Source organism: Sus scrofa, chromosome 14 (genome assembly GCF_054392235.1).
Source record: "Sus scrofa isolate SSC_HxYL_T2T_F1_AM1 chromosome 14, Sscrofa_HxYL_maternal_Yorkshire_Landrace_v2.0, whole genome shotgun sequence".
NCBI classification, from domain to species: Eukaryota; Metazoa; Chordata; class Mammalia; order Artiodactyla; family Suidae; genus Sus; species Sus scrofa.
Window position 1 is genome coordinate 127,238,213 of NC_139396.1, and position 14,872 is coordinate 127,253,084.

Consider the following 14,872-nt stretch of genomic DNA (forward strand, 5'->3'; position numbering starts at 1 on the left):
GCTCCTCCTAGATGAACCCCACCCTGATGTGCTGCAGTAAACTGTGGCTCCAGCTCTGTCTTGTGTTCCTGCAGATCACCAAGGCATCAAGGAGGAGGCTCACGATGAGCCTGGCTTACTCCGAGAGCCACCAGATCCGCGTGTCCCAGCAGGACGTCCGGCTCTTCCGCACCCTCTTCCTGCTCATGATCTCCTTCTTCATCATGTGGAGCCCGATCATCATCACCATCCTCCTCATCCTGATCCAGAACTTCAAGCAAAACCTGGTCATCTGGCCGTCCCTCTTCTTCTGGGTGATGGCCTTCACCTTTGCCAACTCAGCCGTCAACCCCATTCTCTACAACATGTCACTGTTTAGGAACGAATGGAGGAAGTTTTTTCACTGCTTCTTCTTCCCAGAAAAGGGAGCCATGTTTACAGACACGTCTGTCAGAAGAAATGATCTGTCTGTTATTTCCAGCTAGTTAATTTTTGTCTATCGGCATCTATTTGTCACTCTCTGGCAAGCCCTGGTATGTTTTCAAAGGGAACGACTTTCCAGGACCATTGCACCCGTGTACCTGCTTTAAGAAAATGTAACCTCTGCAACTATACATTTTCAGCACCAGTAAATTAAGGGATGAGCATTCAGATAACAATTTTATCCTTTATAAAAGGATTTGCTGTGGGTTCCTTTTTAATATGAACTTTTTTGGTGTGTTAGTAATATGATTGAATTTAATAAATTTTTATTTATAACTGTTCACCAGTTCCATCTCCTACGTATAAAGCCATGCCTTGCTGGTTTCTGAATTGAATCTTGGAACAGATCCAAGTCCCAGATTTCTTCTCTGAAGAGTCACAGCCACTCTAGTTCCCCACCCTGGACTTGCAAGGCTACTGGATCATTCATTAATGTCAAGAGTACTTGAGGAATTTCAAAGGAACAAGGAATTTAATTTACAAGGAATTAAAGGTGACTTTTATTTTTTTATTTATGAAGAAATGCCATGGACCCCTTTAGGAGGCAGAGAGGAAGTAGGATGATTCCAAACGTTTCAAAGTGAGAGCACAAGTAGTTCCCTTCATTGACCAACCTGTCAGATGCCTCTTAAGTGCATGCTCTGGCTGATGTTCTTCGGGCTGGGAATACGGCAGTGAATCAGACAGCCATGGCCCTGCCCTCATGGAGCTTATTCACCTTCTAGATGAGGGTGGAGTAACACCAAACCTAAGTCAATAGATCATGTAGTATTATAGAGTGAATTAGCATCATGAAGAAAATAGGACAGTGATGGCAGTTTAAATGTTTTTTTTTTTTTTTTTTGGTCTTTTTAGAGCCATACCCATGGCATGTGGAGGTTCCCAGGCCAGGGGTCTAATTGGAGCTACAGCTGCCAGCCTACACCACAGCTACAGCAACTCGGGATCTGAGCCGTGTCTGCAACCTACTCCACAGCTCATGGCATCGCCGGATCCTTAACCCACTGAGCGAGACCAGGGATCGAACCTTCGTCCTCATGGATGCTAGTCAGATTCGTTTCCACTGAGCCACGACGGGAACTCCATAGATGGGATGTTGAGGGGTCTGGGAAGAGCTTTCTGAGGGGTGATATTTGGGCCAAAAAGTAAACCACAAGAAAGAGCCACCCATATGAACACAGGGGAATGGGGCTTTGCAGGTGGAGCTGGTGCTGGTGCAAAGAGGCTTGTCTACTTGTGGGACAGAAAGAAGACTGGTATAAACAAAGCAAACTATTGACTGAGCCTCCTCTATGCCAGTCACTATCTTTGACAGAAGGATGCTTTGCTGGAGCCCATCAGTTGAGAACAGAGAGGCTAGAGGGCTGGATTACACAGGGGTCTGAGGGGTCATCACAGGGAGTTTATTCTGCGTTCAGTAGGCAGTCACTGGAGATTTGCAATTGGATGTTAATATGACCTGGTATATGTTTTTAAATATTACTCTGTCTACTGGTCAGGGAATGGACTTTGCCGAGCAGGAATAAAGATGGCAGCTGCTAAAGTAGAGAAGGAAGATGGGAAATGGAGGTGGTGGCATCAGTGGGGGATTGTGAGAAATAATCTTGGAACATACTTTGGGAAGGCAGAGAAAACATGATTTCTTAATGGACAGGTTGCAAAATATGAGAAGAAGAGAGGATTCAAGGGTGACTCCTGACAGTGGTTGGATGGTAGGGCAGGCAACAAAAATGGGGAAAGACTAGGAGAATGGGAATGGAAGAGCCATGGGTTTTATTTGGGGTATAAAAATTTGAAACCCCAGTGAGATCTAAACAGAGTGTAGGTGGTTGGATGCAGGGATGTCAGGTATGGGCCTGAGGACTCAATATTGGGAGTCATCAGACAGTGTTTGCAGATCTACAGTTTTATGAAATATCCTTGGGAAGAGATAGAGAAAAAAACAGAGCCAGAGGGAATCCAGAGACACGCAAGCACTGGGAGGTGGCCCAAGGCTGGAATGCACAGTAGCTCAGGACCTGGCACATAGTAGGTGCTCAACCAGACTTTGTTGCCAAGTCAATCAGAGCCAGTAGTTGCCATTGCTCATGGAGTTTCTTGAGCCACTTGTTTCCGAAGTCAGATTTATCACAAGCTTGAGAATAAGAGGACAGAGACCTTTTGTTCATCTTTAGTTAATAAATCTGGTAAACCAGACCTGCTTTTTGAAGCGATGTGTGGCTATCTTATGGGTCTCTGGGGTGACACCTGCAGCTGAAGAGCCCAGCTCTGAGGGTTCTTGTTCTGTGTGAATGACAGGCAGAGCTTTCCTGTCCATGGTCCCCTGCCTCCTCCCTCTTTGGTGGGAGAACGAAGCACATTGACTTGCGGCACCCAGGAGCCTCCATGGCCCCTTGATATGCCAGCACCCAGGCAAAGTGCTCTGCACACAGAGAGGTGCCCTTCCCCGCCTCCCAGCACATCTCGTAAATATCAGCCTGGCATCGCCAGTGTTTACCCAGCTCCTGAGTGCTCTGACTGAACACTTGCTGCAGCCCAGCAGGCAAACAATGTTCCCGTATTTCACAAGAGAGTGGGGCTCAGAGAAACCATACGACCCACCCCAAATCACGCAGTGAATTATATCTGAGCTGGATTTTGACCTAAAACCAAGTTCTGGTATACCAAATCCTTAATGCCTTTTCAAGATGAGAAACTGAGGCTGCTAGGAGCTTACGGGAAACTGCAGCGCGTGGCTTCGCGTGCAGTTATACGTTAGTGTTCACAAGTGCTGCTACTGCTGTGGAATACTAGTGTTCTGCCCCCTGTCACCCTTTCCTGCACCCTCCAGGTAGGGGGTGCCATGATCTTCCCACACACCTGGCTTCCAGGATCCCATCTCCAAACTCCCCCAGAGAAGCCTCCTCCCCCATAGCATCTTGCCCACACCTGAGATAAGGAGTGAAATAGGTGCTGGAGACATTAAGGGCTGCGAGACCCATGCTCCTTGGCCCCTCAGACCAGCTGAGGTGAGCCCGCCGTCCCAGCCATGGCACAGGCCTGAGGCTGACTAGGGTCTGGGCTGGCTCACGCTCACCTCCTCTTTTGGCCTCAGTGGTTAAAGCCTTCCTGGGTTAATCAGGGAAATCCCTTTTTTAGGAAGTTGAAAGAAGCCACAGTCATTAATAATGGCGATTAGGCAGTAGAACAGACTAAAGGTCAAAAAGTGTGGGGAGAGAAGAACCCCTCCTGGGATATGAAAGTGCACCTACTCGGCCACCTGCAAGACTTCTCACTTTTTATTTTTTATTTTATTTTTTTTGTCTTTTTGGGGCTGCACCCATGGCATAGGGAAGTTCCCAGGCTAGAGGTCTGATCAGAGCTACAGCTGCCAGCCTACGCCACAGCCACAGCAACATGAGATCCGAGCTGCGTCTGTGACCTACACCACAGCTCACGGCAACACCAGATCCTTAACCCCCTGAGCGAGGTCAGGGATCAAACCCATAACCTCATGGTTCCTAGTGGGGTTTGTTTCTGCTGCGCCATGACGGGAACTCCAGGACTTCTCACTTTTTATTTATTTTATTTATTTATTTATTTTTTTGTTTGTTTGTTTTTGTTTTTGTCTATTTGCCATTTCTTGGGCCGCTCCCGAGGCATATGGAGGTTCCCAGGCTAGGGGTCTCATCAGAGCTGAAGCCGCTGGCCTACACCAGGGCCACAGCAACTCGGGATCCCAGCTGTACCTGCGACCTACTCCACAGCTCACGGCAACGCTGGATCCTTAACTCACTGAGCAAGGGCAGAGACCGAACCCACAACCTCATGGTTCCTAGTCGGATTCGTTAACCACTGCGCCACGATGGGAACTCCACTTCTCACTTTTTAAATAAAGTATAATATTTTTAAAATTCAGTGAATTTTATTATTTTATAGGTGTACAACCATCATCACAACCTAATTTTAGAAAATTTCCATCCCAAACCCTGTCTCTCTCTCCTGCCGGAACCTGTCCCTTTTGGTAACCATAAGTTTTTCAAAGTCTGTGAGTCTGTTTCTGTTCTGCAAATAACTTCATTCATATCCTTTTTTAAGATTCCACAGATAAGTGATAGCATATGATGTTTGTCTCTCACTGTCAAACACTTTTTTATGTTTTAAACTCATTTTTTAAAAGTTTTATTGACGTATAGTTGATTTACAATGTTGTGATAAGGACTTTTTTCTCTGACACAGATGCGAACACAAATGAAAACTCAAATCATAGGAAACGGGTAACTATACATATTTTAATAAATCAAAGTCTGGAATCCTAAGCCTCAAATGATTCCTTAGAAAACTCCAGGGAAGACATACATTTGAGTGCAAACAGATTCACTCATCCCCACATATATTTTTACATGTACTGAAGGTTTTGTTTCTGGAAAGGAGGGGAGGGGTGGGGGAAGGAGAGAGGGACAAACTAAACTCCTAGGAGTTTAGTTGAGGGCTGAAGGGGTTAATGGAAGTTTCCTAATGAAACGTGACACCCTCCATGTTGCTACAAAATGTTTCTTTCCGATTTGCCATCACAGTAACCTGAAATACAGAAAACAAAGCTATTAACAACAAAAAGAGGAACCGAGTATTAAATGTCAATAGTGAATATCAGGATGGCCTTAGGGCTCAGCTTTGATCAAACTTCTCGGAAGGTTACAGCTAGATGTGGCGATCATTCATAAACGTCCTCAAGCCTTTCTGAACTTCTGAATTTCTCAGGGGGCAATGCAGTGGGACCAAGAGCATTAGACCTATTGCATGATAGAGTGTTCTTTTTATTTGTCTTAAATTTGCCTCACTGCATTTCAAAGGGATGAGGGTACATCCTGTTTCAGGAAGCAGGGGCTAGGTCAGTCTGACCTCAGCTACTCTGTTAGCAGTTTTAGGGACTGTTCACCATGTCCTGTGTCATATGTCAGCGGGTGGTGCCACAAGGGCCTTCAGTCACAAAAAACCTTGGTTTGCAAACAACTCAACTATCTCTTGAAGATCTTGAGCAACCTTCATAATCTTTCTTAGCCTCTGTTTTCCCATCTATAGAATGTGGATAATGAGAATACCCACGTCATAAGGTGTCTCCAGGATTGAGATAATGCAGGTAAAGGGCTGGATGTGGAGCCTGCCTGCCTGGGGTAAAATCCTTTACCTGGTCCTACATTCAGGCTGCCCTCCCCTCACCCCGTGAAGCATCTAAATCATATTTATTTATGTGTTAGGTCTGGGTTCATATCTGTTTGGTGTAGTGTGGGTCAGCTGGTTAGGAGACCTTCAGAGAAGTTTAGGTTTGTTCTCTTTTTTTCCCTACAATTTAGCATTGCCCCATTTGGATTTTGAAACTTTGTTTCCCATGGGAGTGAGTGTCACTTCAAAATAAAATGTGCACTTTCCTCCAGAATGTTTTTGGTGTTTAAATCAAGATCAGACAAGGGTGATATCTATAAAAAGATCCAATAGTTGTTCTGGGAGATCTCAAAGAACGTAAATGAGGAAAACCAGCTAGTCAATATAATGGTTATGCAGTTCCATAGTAGAAAAGGTGCATTTGTTGAAATCACTCTTTTGAACTTCTTATGGTGATGCCTGCCTTTAAGTTTTTGTACAAATGGCCACATTTGATGCTCAGCTGTTTACTGGGGCCACTTAATCCCCAAACAATATTAATTCAGTCAAACTGGGTTTGGGGGCAGTGCAGTTAGGAGCAAAATCATGTGACCACAGACTCGGCCTGGGTAACAGAGGGTGTCCCCTGCAGTTTTACTTGCTTGAAAGTGCCAGGGTTTTGGAAAAAGGCTTTTGCCCACTCCTCTTGCATCGGCCCTATGATAAGGCCTCTGAAAGACCTAGTCCAGATGGACAAAGACTTCAGCTAGGAGGGGGCTCCAAAGACTCCCTGTTTTCTCTTGCGTGCAGGTGGAATGCATCTCAGAATGCAGACCCAGGGACCCCCTCAGGGAGGACAGCGAGTGCCCTGCTCCCACCCACCACTCACCATTGTGAGTGATCAGCCGGTACTGCCTGGCCAGGCACAGCTCCTCCTGCCTCTGCCTCACAATTTTCTGCACTTCTGGGGAGAAGCCGTGGGGGTCTCGGGCAAACACGAAGGAGTAGCTGTCGGCGCAGGTGCCATCGAGGTTCTGGAGGCGGCAGGAGTACTGCACGGCGTAGGTGTCATAGTCCGTGTCGATGATCCAGTGGTCATCGTCTGCAAGCCAGAAAGCCAAAGGCGACTGCGTCTCCCTCAGCCTCTCGGATGTCAAGGAGACTCACCGCCAGGCCCCAGAAAACAGCCACTTCCCGCAACTGGTTTCAGGAGTTAGGAAGCAGGAGACCACAGGGAATTCTGATAGCTCTGATGACATTGAGAAAATGAGAAAGGATTTTGTCTTTCACAGAAAAAAGTCCTGAGGTTGGGGTGCGGTGGGGTGTGGGCGTACGACCTCATTCACATCAATGATTCTTTCTCTCCCTGACAATAAGTGAGATGGTATTTTTCCAAGGAACAACTGAGAATGTGGGCCCATGAGAACCACAGAATAGACCTTTCTACTGCTGTCTTCTCCGTCTTCTGACAATACACACTTGTGTCCTTGGGGCTGATACTGGTGGCCACCGAACTACGTTATCCCCGCCCTCAGGATGAGTCTCTTCTGCATGGACCTGTATCACTCCTTCCCATCCTCGCACCCTGCCCTCCTGCCTCTCAGGCTACTGGATGATCTGGGTCACAGCTTTCCTGGCTCCATCCTAATTCCAGCTTCGTAACCCGACTCACTTCTCCAGGCTGGCACAAGAGGGTAGGTTCTGCCTTGGGGGCGAGAGGTCCCCACCCAGCCTCCCACGTCAGATGTTCTCTTAGAGCTTGTCCCCTTCAGAGCTCCTCTGACAGAAGCAGAGCTGCACCTGTGAAGACATTAGCTTATATTTCTTCCTAAGACTGGGATGTAAGCCAGGGGGATGAAGAGTAAGTGTAAACAAAGGTGGTAATAACGTCAACAAAGGCAGGATGGGAAACCACGGTAATAAGAACGTATGTGAGAGGTTGGCCCAGGAGAAACAACACCGCTCGGGTTTATCCAAATACCTTGCATTTGGTAAAACGTGTCACGTTTCTACTTAACATTCCTGTTGACATAGAACCATGACCAGGACTTTCTGAGCCCTTAACTCCGTGTCAGTCACGGTGTAGACACCCTCCACAGAGCTAGAAAGAATGTTTTCTCAATTATTCCTCACACGGACTTGAAAGCAGGCTATGTCATCCCCACTTTACAGATGAGGAAACGGAGGCCCAGAGAAATTAATAATTCACCCAGGATCACCAAGAGTAGCAGAGAACTGAGATGCCCTCTGACTCTGGAGTCCCCACGCCTGGCCTCTATACCACACCGTCTCCAGGCAATAAGTAAACGGCGGGGGTGGGGGGTGGGGTGGGCAGAGGACAAGAAACCAAAGCCTCTGTGTCTCCTTTTCACATCTAGGTCATGAAGCAAGGGATGATCTCTGCTCTGGGTCATGTACAGAGCGGGAGGAATGCAGAGGAACCCAGATCCCTGAGCTTTAAGGGTGTAAGGAAGATCGCTAATGCTCTCTTAGGTCACCTCTGGGTGTGCCCCTTGGCTCTGAGACCCACAAGAGTGCCCACCTAGGAGGCACTCAAACCCATGCCCTGTAGGAAAGCTGCACAGGGGTGGGGGGTGAGCCCCCTCTTCAGCTCACGGCAGGCCTGCCAAAAGGAAAACTGAGCCAGCTACCCCTGAACCTCCTAGGGTTTCCCAAGGGGAGAATGTCAGAGGCTGGGGTCAGGGGCACGGGTGCAGGGGGCGCCTAGATGTTTGACAGCAGTGGCCACGCTGTTGGTCAGCAGATAGTCAGGAACGGATACTTGGGGCTGCCTGCTGGTAAGTCCTCCTGAACACCGGCTCCCCTCACAGGCTCCCAAGCATCTGGGCAAAGCCTTCTTCCTCTTTGAATGAAGTCATTTCTTCCCTGGTTATGGGGCTCACTGTGTCAGTCACAGCCTACCCCTCAGACACTCCTTTGAAATGTGAGCCCCAATTCATGATCAGAGCAGCCACAAGCCCAGAATTGGGTTTAATTTTTTTTCCCCAGAATTGTTGCGAGAATGTGAATGCTGCCATAGGAAGTAAACTTCACTGCCTGGTTTTAGGAAAACTGACTACCCTTCTTGACTTTAAAAGAAAATCTGCATTGGTTTGGTTTCTCTCCAGGTTCTTATTGGCTAAATAGTTCAAAGATGAAGAATTTAAATCATTAGCAATCTTTACCAGCGTCTCCCTCTAAGACAAGAGATGAACCCTCTCGGGGCTGATGGGAAGAACAAGCTTGGTCCTCCAACCTCCTCATTCCCAGCATGTGGGGTGGGTCTCCCTGGAGAGCCAGACACCCCAAACCTGTTTGGACAGTGGCTACCTGCACGCAGAGGAGCTAGGGAGAGAGCGTGATCAAGGCAGTGGACATATGGCTCCCATTCTCCTCTACCCTCCCAGGGCATGGGCTTACACTATATCTATGTCTGCACTGTACCCACCTAGGTGGGTTTAGAGGTTTTGAGTGCCAGTCCAAAAACCAAAGAAAACCCTTGGTAGAGGGAGCTGCCTCTAGGGACCCGGACATCCTGAAGATCTGTTCCTCTCTGCGGTGGGCCTGGGATGTGTCCCTTCAGCTCCCTATACCTGTGTCCTCCAACCCTTTAAACCAACACAACTAGGTGAGAGGCTCCCTGTGGTTCTCAGGTCTAACAGTCCAGCTGAGCCAGATGGTGGGCAGGGTGCTATTTTTAACTCATTGCCCCCAGAAGTCAGGCAAAGGCAAAGTGAGTGGAGTAAGCCAAGCAACTCTGGATTGAATGACCTAAAACAGTGGTTCTCAAGCTTTACTGTGAGAAGGAGCACACTCAAAATGCAGACTGAGGCCTCACCCCAAAAGTTCCTGTTTCAATAAGTCTGGGTTGGAGCCCGCAAATCTCATTTTTAACAAGAACCCCAGCTGGTCTGAATGTAGACAGTCTAGGGACCTTGTCTTAGAGAAACTACAGTAGACAGTCAGGCCTGTGTTGTTATATCAGCCAGACAACGATGCCTTTAGCTGAGCGATAGACTTTATCTGGAAGATGGACAAAGGAGAGTCTTTGGTCTTTTTGGGAGGGCCCCAAACAATGATGGTCATGGCTAATGTCTGTTGAGTGCTTATTAAGCATTTTCATGTATCACCTCCCAACAGGCTATGAAAGTCTTGAGCACTATCTTCTTGTGGCCTCTTGAGCACTATCTTCTTATTCATCTGTATATTGAGCCCCCTTCACAGGGTTAACTCTCCATTTTCTAAGATTCCATGATATGCCCCTCCCTCCCTGCCCCCCGCCCCCAGCTGCATTATTCTCTAGGTACCAAGAAGACTCCAGGTTTGAAACTTAGTAGAAATGGGGGAGAAATAGAGCACGTACACGTGTACGTTCTCAAACATCTACATCAGGTCAGATTTTAGGGTGCTCTTTCGAGAATCCTCAACACCCTGCCCCCCATACAATTTGGGGGGCTTGGGAGAAAGAGAAGAGGTCCCTGTCATCCAGACATAGAATCTCAGTATTGGCAGGTAGGGCACCTGGGAGTGAGCCAAGCCTGTGCACAAATGCTCAGCGTCCTTGGACAAGCAGGCTCTGAGCCTCTGCTGGAGCCCCTAGAAGTCAAGCTATTTCAGGGATTCAGACCAAACAAATGGAGGAAATACAAAATCGGGTTGAACAGTAATGTAAGTTAGAACTTGAGATGGGAGGTCTAAGCATGGAAAAGGCTGCACGCCCTGACAGAGCTGCTGCGCGGGTAAATGGCAGGAGGAGGTCACGTGACAAGCCCAAAGGTCCTTTTGAGCTTGGGCCAGGTTTTTGAGCTGGGGGGAGGGGGTAGGGTGATGAAGGGGCTGATCTATTCTCAACTTCACCAACCTCCCCCGCCCGACCCCGCCAGCCTCAAGCCATGCTGAGGGTTCTAGCCACTTACAGAGCATCCTTCAGAAGGGTGTCGCTGGAGAAGAAACCCAGCGATTTGGCGAGGTGTGCCTCCCATCCCCCAACACAGTCCCAATGAGCTGACTACTCACTTCCTTTCTGGAGGAAGGATGCTACGCCCCAGTACTTCATCTTGAACTTGGCAGGGTCCTCGGTGTCTGTAAAGGTGCCCACCATGTCTGCGCACACGTCCCAGTTACTGCAAAAGCCAGGTGGATCCTGAGCCAGGCCAAGCAAAGGGTGTCTTCCCTCCATCCCACCCGCGGTTCTCCTTTCCCTCCCCAGTCAGAGTTGGGCGCTCAGCCCGGGGGACCCTGCAGCACAAAGAGCACAGTCCCTCTCCCCTCCCTCCAGATGCCACTGACTTTAAAAGACGGACTCGACCCTTGGCCGTGGCGCTCATGTGGCCATTCTCGTCCACGGAGAATTCGGCGACGATGTTGTCCTGCAGAAAGAGCCCCTCGGGGTCCTTCTTGGCCATGGCGTACCAGGTGCCGGAGAACTGGGGAAGAGAGGAGACCAGGGTTTGATGTCCCGGAGCGCCCGGCTTACCGCCGGGAAAGGGGAATGCTGGGGATCCGGGAAGCTGATACCTACACGAGCCTTGTCGAAGTTCTCTTTGACTCGGAAGCTGCTCACTCGGCAGTCGCGCTCTGCCTGGGCGCTGCCCAGCGCCGCCAGTAGCACGAGCGCCCAAACCCATTCCATCTTGCTCCGGAGTCCGCCCTAGGGAAACCGCTCGCGGTGAGCGCCTGGCTGCCGGACCACCTGGCCCGCCACTGCCGGTCCCCAGACCCATTCCCGCCCGCACCAACTCCCCATCCTGCGGGCTGCAGGTCCCCCACCCTGCCCGGCCCGGTACCCCGATCCCGCTCATCCCGGCCCCGCATCCCGCCAGGCCACTGCTCACCGTCGGGAGCTGCGCGCAAGCGTGGCCGCGGGTCCAGGCGCGCGTGGAGCAAGGGAAGCGAGCGCGCCGCGGGGCCGCCCGGCCTCTTTATAGCTCCGGGGGGAGGGGGTCGCGCTTTCGTAACGGCGCGGGGTGAAAGACCGAGGGGGAGGCGCCGGGGCCCGTGGGCCAGCACTTGCATAACGCGCCCTGACTCACCGCCGCCTGGGCGCTGGGAGGGTCCCTTTGGGCGAGAGCCTCACCTCCAGCGCCGCCCGGGGCTTGTGGAGCTGCCGCGCGGGGTGGCCTCGCCTGAGCCCAACTCTCCGGCGGCGGCGAGCGGCGGGAACCAGCTCTGGCCTAGTTACCCGGCACCGGTGCCAGCGGCCGCCAGCTGCGGCCTGGGGTGGCCTCGAGGCCCAGTTGCTCTGGCTGGAGGCTCAGGTCGGTCTGGCGGGAAGACCGTGGCCTCCCAGAGCGAAGGGAACCTGCGATGCTGCCCGGTGCGTTAGTGCTGCCCGGGTCCCGGCCGTGCCAAATTGGCCCCTCGGCCCTCTGAGAGCTGGTTGTGCAGGGGGTTGGGACTATTTCGGCCAAGTAGTTTTTCATTTTATAAAGACTGTCTTTTACTCTCTTTCAGGGGAGTTGTGGTGCCCTCTGGATCAATATTTGTTCTTTAGTTTCAACATCTTTAGAAGCATTAAAACCCTCCCTGTTAAATATTCTCCAGAAACGCAAACGTGGTCAGGACAGGAAATATTTTAGCAACCTCGGTGGTCGCTTACTTACCCCGTGGCACTTCGCTCAAACCGCTTTGAAACACACCTACCAATTGTTAATCCTGCAATTTTATTTCAAAGCCAGAGTGGAATTTTGTTTTGTTTTCAAAACAGCTAAGGTGAATTGGCTGCGGAGTGGACAAGAGGGGGAGGTGAACAAACTTCTATAACGTCAATGGTCAATTAAGTCCAAATGCTGTGACTTGGTCTGTGATTTTACCCAGTCATGGCACAATTCACTGACCATGGTTTTCTCTCTCCATTCGGAGTTAAAAGAGTTCCTCTAATCTGATCACAGCATTCAGCTTTGGACTGAATGAGCATTAGGGATATAGCAGTGATAGAATCTTTTTGTGAGATTCCTTCCGTACAATATCGCTGTGCCTCCATGGCCCAAACTGAAAAAGACGGAGATGAATTTGGTCCCTTTTGCTGCCACCAGACCTGAAGTGAGCGAGGGTGGAGGTAGAGAAGGGTGACTGCCAAATGGAGAAATAAGGAGTTGATGGTCTTGGGTTGCTTCTGAGCCTCTGGAACAAAAACACCTGTGGCTTCTGTCACTGTCCTGTAAGTCTTTGGCCATCTCTCAGCCTGGGCCTGGTTCTCTGCTTCATTTTCCACCTTCCTCTCACCCAGTTCTCCATTTGTGTACCAGTGATGATGCAATTAACTCCTTACTACCCCCTCTTTCCTGCTGGGAAAGCCCTGTTTTTGGCCTGCCTGCTAACCAGGAGATCTTCAGGTGAGGTCAGTTTTATCCCAGGGTGTATAATCCCAAATGGCTCAAACAAGGTCTTCTCCAGCCGCCCCTACAGGGACCCTGGGTGTGGCCACACACATGGTAGGTAGTATCTATGCACTGTAGGTAGAAAGGACTTCAGGGTACCTATCTCCTTTCCAATGCGTGGTTCCCCTCTTGGACATTCCAAAGTAGAGTTCTTCGAACTTCTTCTCCCATGCCTCCTGGGCTGGGGATTGAATCTGAGCCAGAGCTTCGACCTAACACCACAACTGCAGCAAGGCTGGATCCTTCATTCACTGCACTGGGCGGGGTATCAAACCACTACCTCCACAGATACTCACTACCACAGCAAGAACTCATCCATTATGGTTTATTACAGAATATTGACTACAGTTCCCCATGCTATACCAAACAAAATTTTTCAATAATATTTTCTTCAGTGGTTACAAAGCCATCAATCAGTTTCATTAATTTAGTTGAAAATAACATGCTTCCCATGTACTGAATTACCTCCGAGATACCTGGTCATACCCATCAATTACATGCAGGCAAAGACTCTCTGAAAGCAAATGTGTAAGGTGAGAGGGCCCTTTGAAATTGGCTGCTAGGATGTGTCTAACATCCTTGCCCTTAGGAGGTGTCTTCTGGTGATAAATAGTGGCAGGAACAGAGAATTTGGCTAGGGTAGGGCTAAGAGTGTGTCCAGTATAATGATCCAAAATGCCCTTGGTTAATCTAGCATATTGTTAGTTTCTTGTTAGTGCCTCAATCTCATGTGCATATTTTTTTGGCTGTTACATAAGCCTTATTTCCTGTAAAAACAGCTAACTGCAGTGGAAAATTTTAGCAATAATGCAATTAAATATTACATGTGTCCATGAATATAATATACTACTGAAAAATGTAAACTTGTTAAGCTGAAAGATTAAGGAAGTCAAACTCTTCTTTATTACATCTGTATGCTTTTTGTTTTTTGTTTTTTTCATTTTTTTTGGCCACACTTGTGGCATATGGAAGTCCCCAGGCCAGGGATCCAATCTGAGCTATAGCTGTGACTTATGCCACAGCTGTGGCAACACCAGATTCTTAACCTGCTGTGCCATGTCAGGAAATCCTACACCTGTATGCTTTTAAAAAGAATTCTGGGAGTTCCCTGGTTAAGGATCCAGCATTGTAACTGCTGTGGCATGGGTTTGATCCCTGGCTCAGGAACTTCCGTGTGCCACACATGTGGCCAAAAAAAGGAGGGGAATTCCTGGATTTTTTAAATTTAACTCTTGTATTGGTGTTTAACCTTTTATGCTATAGGTCTAGATTTTACGTTTCTTAAATAAAAAGTCTTTGTATATTCCCCTGAAGCAGTTAGTATGGTGTCTTGTACCCTCATGGGTGCACTTTTTAATTTATTCCTATTTAAGCTGGTAGTTTGGGATAGGTCACTATCACTAGCTGTGTGACCTTGAGCACGTTATTTAATTTCTCTTTATGCTTCAATTTCTCACCTGTAAATTACAGACAATTATAGTACCCACGTCATAAGGTTATTGTTAGACTGAAGTGAGATGATACATGTAAGGGTCTTAGAAGGGTGCCAGGTACAGATCATACATTTTTCCGATAACTTTTTTATTATCACTACCTGTGGCTTAGCTTTCCAAAAATACTCTGTAAATGTAGTAGAGTTTTCACATCCGCTTAGTTATTGTTTCGGTTTATCTAAATAAATGGTTGTCAATGTCTGTAACATCTAAGATATTGGCCCTTTTCCTCATTCTTCCCATGGGTTAATGCTGTCTTTTTTTTTTTTTTTTTTAAATCTATACTTGAAATGAACGAGAAATGGTGACATAAAAAGTAAACAGAAGTTTAACAAAATCAACAGTTATTTCGTCGTGTTAAAATTTCATTCTAAGTGGCCTGTTTTGGTCATTTAAAAAAATATTACAGTTTTTTTT

General features: G+C 48.4%; 2 protein-coding genes across 7 annotated transcripts in view; one reads left to right on the forward strand and one right to left on the reverse strand.

Annotated features, from left to right (window-relative positions):
• The window catches only part of FFAR4 (free fatty acid receptor 4), a 25,942-nt gene extending 21,182 nt beyond the window's left edge, over window positions 1-4,760 (forward strand). For 2 of the 5 annotated variants that reach the window (XM_084993064.1, XM_084993065.1), the window contains one exon: window positions 75-4,760. In XM_084993064.1, the coding sequence (XP_084849190.1) occupies window positions 75-464 (390 nt within the window). In that variant the 3' untranslated portion in view covers window positions 465-4,760. The remainder of the gene's footprint in view (window positions 1-74) is intronic. The other 3 variants (XR_014825664.1, XR_014825662.1, NM_001204766.2) reach the window with 3 other exon arrangements.
• On the reverse strand, window positions 4,714-11,982 carry RBP4 (retinol binding protein 4). 2 transcript variants are annotated; one of them, XM_021072103.2, is made up of 6 exons: window positions 11,616-11,982; window positions 11,105-11,233; window positions 10,873-11,009; window positions 10,600-10,706; window positions 6,473-6,685; window positions 4,714-5,022 (listed from the first exon to the last, which is right to left on the reverse strand). In XM_021072103.2, exons 2-6 carry the CDS (start codon window positions 11,213-11,215, stop codon window positions 4,985-4,987), a joined length of 606 nt encoding a protein of 201 aa, XP_020927762.1. In that variant the 5' UTR covers window positions 11,216-11,233; window positions 11,616-11,982; the 3' UTR covers window positions 4,714-4,984.
• Between the last annotated feature and the right edge of the window lie 2,890 nt (window positions 11,983-14,872).